This window comes from Megalops cyprinoides, chromosome 15 (assembly GCF_013368585.1).
Source record: "Megalops cyprinoides isolate fMegCyp1 chromosome 15, fMegCyp1.pri, whole genome shotgun sequence".
In the NCBI taxonomy this organism is placed as follows: Eukaryota; Metazoa; Chordata; class Actinopteri; order Elopiformes; family Megalopidae; genus Megalops; species Megalops cyprinoides.
Window position 1 is genome coordinate 8,041,862 of NC_050597.1, and position 6,868 is coordinate 8,048,729.

General features: G+C 40.7%; 1 protein-coding gene across 1 annotated transcript; it reads right to left on the reverse strand.

Annotated features, from left to right (window-relative positions):
• srgn (serglycin) lies at nt 1-4,020 on the reverse strand. Its single transcript, XM_036546907.1, has 3 exons — nt 3,862-4,020; nt 2,747-2,885; nt 1-1,155 (listed from the first exon to the last, which is right to left on the reverse strand). The coding sequence occupies exons 1-3, from the start codon at nt 3,926-3,928 to the stop codon at nt 912-914; spliced, it is 450 nt and encodes a 149-aa protein (XP_036402800.1). The 5' UTR covers nt 3,929-4,020; the 3' UTR covers nt 1-911.
• Between the last annotated feature and the right edge of the window lie 2,848 nt (nt 4,021-6,868).

Below are 6,868 nucleotides of genomic sequence, written 5' to 3' on the forward strand. Positions count from 1 at the left end.
TTACTGACAAGACAGTAGATAAGTTTTTATTTAATTTTTCACGTAATCCTTTACTCTTTAATATAATCCTTAATAGATTTAACTGAATGCGCTGGTCAACTGGTCACGTTTTGAGGACAGTTTCATAGTTTGTGCACATGTAAGCATGGGTCCTGACTCACTTTGTGACAGTCACAAAGATACTTAAATATTATAAAATACACATACCAAACCAACAGGAAGAGAGAAAAGGGTGCAGCGAGTGTCTGCATGTCATCTTTATCAAACTTTACAAGACAGAAGCCACAAATAGGAATGGCAAAAAGCATTCATTCCAGGAAGGTCCATTTTCTCGACCACAAGCATGCACAGTTTACACAGAAGAAGGAAATGAACACACCATATTAGTAATTAACACATAATTTTAGTCATGCTCATGTCCTATGAATAATTTATGTTCTTGTTAATTATTGTTAATAAATGCACAAATAGGCACCGGATAACCTTTATGCCCAGGCCACACAAGTGTATGTGTGTGTTTTCAGTCATGTTTAAGTGATCATTTTTATGTAGTATCATCTCTTTCTTGTAAATAATACTTTAATGTGAGGATGTTTTACAATATACTTGAAGTTGAATTGTCTATGCAACAATTGTCTGTGCATATGGTCATACATTTCATAATAATGTAAAAATATATAGACTGAGCAGAACAGTATGATAAATATACAATTATTATAAACAATATATATAATTTATTGTATTTAACCTGAAGTAGAGCAGGAAAGCGGGGGCATTTAAAAAGTATTTAACCCTGAGAGAGGTTGTTGGATATCTTGCTTTAATGTCATACTACAAAAACCATATCAGATTAAAGCTGATGTTTTTCCAGCAGGTTGGCAGGTTACATTTTTTCCTGTAACTGTAATAGACTACAGGATCAGGTGTTCTTCCTGCATCTCATTATTCAAGCCCTTCTTCACTCTCTCCGGGAAGACATATTCTGTGTAGTCAACCTCAGTGCTGCCCTCCTCCAGCTGTGTGCTGCCTTCTTCAGCTCCAAACACGCCAAGCTGTTGCCCATCTCTCATCCACTGGTCTCCTGAGCCTATATCTGCCTCGCTGGCACCAGAACCTTCGGTGGATTTGGTGTCCAGCTCCTGGTTGTTCTTCAGTCTGGAGAAATTACAGAAGCACACGAGCAGTTAGGGGTGAGGCTATGTCCCAGAGCCTAAGTCTATGCATTTTAAAAAACATTATGAATGCTTGACTTTACAAAAATACTTCATGTTGAGTGCCAGTGTATTGTTCAACATTGATATTTAAGCTAAATGTATGTCTCATCCAGGTTTTTATTTTGATAACCTCTGATCCTGTGTTGCTTTTCAACCACTCCATACTGCCAATACGGATGTTTTAGACTAACAGTTCCAAAAAACAAAATGTTTTTACTGTCTACACCGCTGGTAGGAGGTCGTCTTGTAATCATTCTTTTGTGCTTGCCTGTCTGCTATTAAGCAAGGTTGCTGGCAAGTGGATATACCTGGAAGAAACTTTCTGAAATTACCAGCTTAAGGGTATGGAAAAAACATTAGATTTTAGGGCTGAGAAATAGAAGTGCAAAGCACGAGACAGCCGCTCCAGCACAGATGAAGGTTCATGAAAAATGTATGTTTGGATAACTCCCCATGAACACTACAGCTGCCAAGAGTGGAGTCATGTGGATTATATCCATTTAGAGAGCATACAGAACTCATATATAGTGATATGAAAGCATGACATACCACGTTTAGCATGTCTGTGCACTGTCCTCGGCCCATTTCTTTAGGTTTATAAGCAATGGGGAGGACGCTGCCTGGCTGCCTGCAACATGTCCGCTTCCTTAGTTATCTAACCACTGAAGAGGAAGCTGCCTCAAGAGCAACATGACAGCAAGAGCTCGGCTTCCTTTCAGAGGAATGTGTGAAACAGGGCAGGGTATGTGTCTGTCTGTTTTGCTGCTGATTTCATAACCACAGCCTTCATAAAATAAATTTTCACAAATGCTTCAAACACAGCGGCGTGTTTATGCAGCTGTACGTGAATTCCATTACATAAAATACATCAATGTAAATACACAGATGACATGCAACTTTAAAACAAACTCTAGTTTGGTAGAGGTGTTATGCGCAGCGGTAGCAGAATGACACCTAATGCATCTACAGTCTGAAAACTTTTAATTGCAGGTATCTGGTAGAAAACTTTCAACATGCCTTGAAAAGCAAAACCAAGCTGTGAACACTCAGTGCTATGCATTCACAGCATCGTCTCTCCTTGCATGGAATCATAATTACTGCATGTTTTTTTGCACAAGGAAAAACAGCTATGGCTCTGGCCAACTTTCCCTCTATATCCTCAGCTGGGTGATTTCAGGGAGGAAATGGTATTTGTCTGAGAGGAAATACACTATTGTTTACAATATAAGAGTCCCAAACAATGATCAATATGCTGCAATGTAGTCCAAAATAGAAGGTTGGGTTACTTTTGAATGTAAGTTAGCAGTGTGAATGAAGGAAGAAAGCAGTTTGAGCCAGTTTGTTATTTTTCCTGCCTCTCACTGTCAGTGTCTCTTGCAAAACATAAGATATGTGCGCCAATCTTCTAAATCTGTAATGGTGTGCAGTTTCTCAGTGTCGCCCACGTGACTTCCTTAAGTGGGTGCTGCGCTGTAAAGCTTTCCGATATCAAACAATGCTTCAGGGTTTACGATTTCTGGTAATTTACTCACAGGTCCTTGACTGCTGAGGAGGGCAGGCGATTGCTGGGCCCAGGCAGGTCTATCCAGGGCCCCTGTTGCTGCTCGCAGTTGGAGTTTTTGCCGTCGGGTCTACATTTGACCCACATATACCTCCCTTTGGTTGGGGCGCCTGTGTAATCAAGAAAAGCATGGCATCAGATAATCCCTCTTTAGATCTCATCCCTGAAATCATAAACCTATATATTTACTGACTTTTATTAGGCTTTTACTGACTTTTATTTAATCACTTTTAATTTACTGTTTATGTCTTCATACATATTTTTTTCCTTATGTTTAAATTAAATGTTTGTAGCAATGTAGGTGGCTGTTAAGAGAAAACATCTTAGAACCCAACTGAAAGCGATGTAATCTGAATATTCTAATTTGAACGTCAGACATTTGCAGATAGGTGGACATTTGCATCGATGTATTTTTCACTGTGTACAGACCGCTGAGAAACTAAAATATAAGATGTTAATTAAATATTTATGTGCCACTCTTACTACTGCGTCACTAATTACAAACAATAGTTTTGATAATTACAATGAAGATTACTTTATGAAAAACCATACTCATGTGTATCAGTAATTCCACGATTACAATAATGATACGTAAAACTGATAATTATCACTGTTGCTGTTCATTATTATTTCTGGTAGTACGAGTGCTTTGTACACAGCGCTTTGTCACCACGCTTTGAGACAATCTTTGTTGTAAAATGCTCTATATTTGTTTGCTGTTGTTTTTTTTGTTGTTGTTGTAGTACTAATAGTAGCCTACCGTCATTATAAGAATCAGCCAACAAAGAGTCGGGAAGTCTGAAAACTTAGTGTCACCTCTTTAATTGCGTCACAAATGAGTGGTTATTAATGACTGTTTTCTGAAGGTAAAAATCGACGACTTGAACGACGATAACCTGAAGTTTGTCTTAACTTTTTTAATTTTTCAAAAGCCCCAGACCACTACAGTTAATTAGTTCACACCATAATTTCATGTGTTTTTTAAGGATACCGTTATCCAACTATACTTGAACCATCAGTGTTAAACGGAAAGGGAAAGTAAAGATGATGTACGTTAAATGTATATTGATTAAAAAACAAACCTACCTTGGGCATTGTGTCCTAGCAGGCATAAAAGTGCCAAAACCACCGATATTTTCAGAAAGAGTCCCATCCTTTACGATACAGTGGCCAAGAGGATGTATTCTCGAAATATCAACTTCTCTGAAGTAGGCTGCGCACAAGTTACTCACACTACAGAATACCCCAAACCCTGCCCAACTACGCGTCATGGTTTCCTGAAATCAATCGACGTCAGTTTGGCAAGAACTTTTTAACAGTCGCAAAGGAAAATTCCTCATGCATTGCAGATTTACCGTATTCTCACGCAATTGACGGTGGCTGTTACTTAGGAAAATTGCGTAACTTTAGTTCTCTATGGCTGTACATGTACTACCCATGTACTGCATGTATATATTGATCCAAAGCTTCACTGATATTGACAGAAACAATTAAACATGCATATAACCAATACAACTGTACTCGAAAAACTGACACTCAGCCCGGGATGCAGTCAACACGCAGTCTTTATCTCTGACGAACAGTTACACGTGTTACGTTTTCTTCACAAACACAGTTAAAATAGTTCATTGATCACCAAATGTTACGAAAAACGTTTTTGTATTGAAAAAAGTTCCATATTTTTTCTTAAATCAAAATTAAGGACAAATTGGGTATCCGTGGCTGTAACATTAAAAAATGTAAAGCCTTGTCTTGCCCATTTTTTGGAAATTAAGAAAGAAATGAATACAGCAATACTGTTCCGTTTACTGTGTCTCATAAAGGGAGAGTGGAAAAATATCACTCCAATGTGGTGGATGTGGAGACATGCATGAGTATGAGAATATGTGTTGTTGGTGGGGAGGAGGTGGGGGTGGGAGGTGTCCTGATGAAGATTTAGAGTAACTAAAGAGATAAAATGGGTGGGTCCTTTCATAATGTTAAGAGGAAAGTCGAGCCCAGTTACTGTAGCTCGCCATCGTGCTACAGGTGGAAAAGGGAGGAATGCAGTTTACCAAAATGCCAGCTGTAGTCTGCAGCCTCTTTTGTAACTGCCCTAAAACAGTTGGGCACTACAAAGCTGCTTTACAAGAGGAATTACCTTTAAGAGGTAGATGTTATTTTGCTATGTATTTGGGTGAAAGATATTTGAAAATACACGGAAGTGGGAGCATGGTGGAAGCTTAACCCACGCTTTTGAGTCAGCAGATGAGGAGTGTCCAGAAAAACTGTTACTGTGTGAAACAGCTGTCTTCACCTCCATGGCAGTGCTGTCAGTGTCAGGGGTGTGCCGATGTAGTTACAGAGGGAGTGAAGGAGAGGTGTAAGAGATATGGTGGGTTGAGAGGTGAGAAGATTAGTGTGCCTGTTGCAGGGGGTCACGGCGCAGTGCATTGGGGACGTCAAAGTCATAAAACAGTTCAGCAGATTCAGTGGTGCTCATGGTGGAACAACCCTTCCTGTATGCACAGAGTGAACAGCATTGGAGACAGTGGAGGTAAGCTTAGCCACAGCAACATATGTGGAGAGTTTTCTTTCATGCAAGACATACTACTAACTTGCATGTGTGCACATGCACAACATCGCAGTCTTTTACTCGGAGAACACGGTTACTTAGCTAACCTTAAATTATCTAATGTGGAAAGACAGTGGCTTGTACACATTGCAATATGTGCACCCTTTATGTCGCAAGGAACAGGATGTCGGCACATCCTGCACCAATCAACCTGAGGACAAGGGAACTAGGCTCTCAAGAACTAAATTAGGTCCCACAACACCAAACTCATGAGACAAATAGACACTGCAGCGAACAAACTAATAAACAGACTCAGAAGGAGAGACACCATCCTGAAGCAGAACTACATTTTGGAATTTAAGACCTGTTCAGTCAGCCTGGTGTCTATCTCCGGCACTTTATGGGACTTGACTCATGTATTCAGACTTGTCCTACACCAAGTCAGTTGGTTTTCATTTGTGAGCTGCTTTCTTGAGTTCAAACCACAAATATTTGAATGGAATCACACATACTCTCTCGACACTCTCCGGATGCCACAAATATTTGATATGAACCGCAAATATTCTCTGGACACTCTTAGAGGTTGTCCTCGAACAGCGGGTTGTCTACACCCCACAGCCTGTCTACAGGTGTCCCTGAAGGCTCTGTACTCAGCCCCCTCCTCTCCTCTCCATATGTAATCTATCAGCTGTCATCTCCTCCCATGGCTTTTCATACCACTTCTATGCTGACAACACACAACTTTTCCCGTCTTTTCCGCCATCTGACACAGGTTTCTGCATGCATATGAGCTTTCCTGAAAGATTTGTGGATGGTGGACCACCACCTAAAGCTTAAGACTGAGATGCTTTTCACCCCACCCAGGTCCTATTTCAAGACCTCGCCCTCAGCCTAGACTCTAGAAGCCTTTTCAGCAATAGCACTGTCAAAAGCCTTGATATAATACTTGATAACCAACTGTCCTACTCTTCTCAGAATGCAGCGCTGAGTTGGGTCTAGAGATTCTTTTGTACAACATTTGAAGGATCTGCCCCTGCTTCACTATGTTTTCAATACAGCTCCTAGTTCAGGCCCTGGTCCTTTCACACTTGGACTACTGTAACTCCCTCTTTGCTTGTATTCCTGCCTGTACAATCAAACCCCTACAACAAATCCAGAATGCAGCTGTACGACTTGTCTATAATCTCCTTCAATGTAGTCAAGTTACTCCCATCCTCATCTCATTTCATTCCTGTTATCACTTGCATCAAGTTCAAAACCTTGCTTCTGGCATACAGGACAGTGAATGAGACAGCCCCCTCATACCTACAATCAGTTCGTAGCCTATGTTGTGCCAAGACTACTGCACTCTGCAACCTTGGGGTAACTGACTGTCCTATCCTGATGGGGGTGCTACTCTTAGACATGATACCTGTCTGCACCGGTCCCTTAATGATGGAATGAACTGCCCACAGGGGTCAGGACAGCAGAGTCACTGGCTATCTTCCGACACAGACTAAAGATCCACCTCTTCAGACTGCATCTCGCTTCCACCTCTGT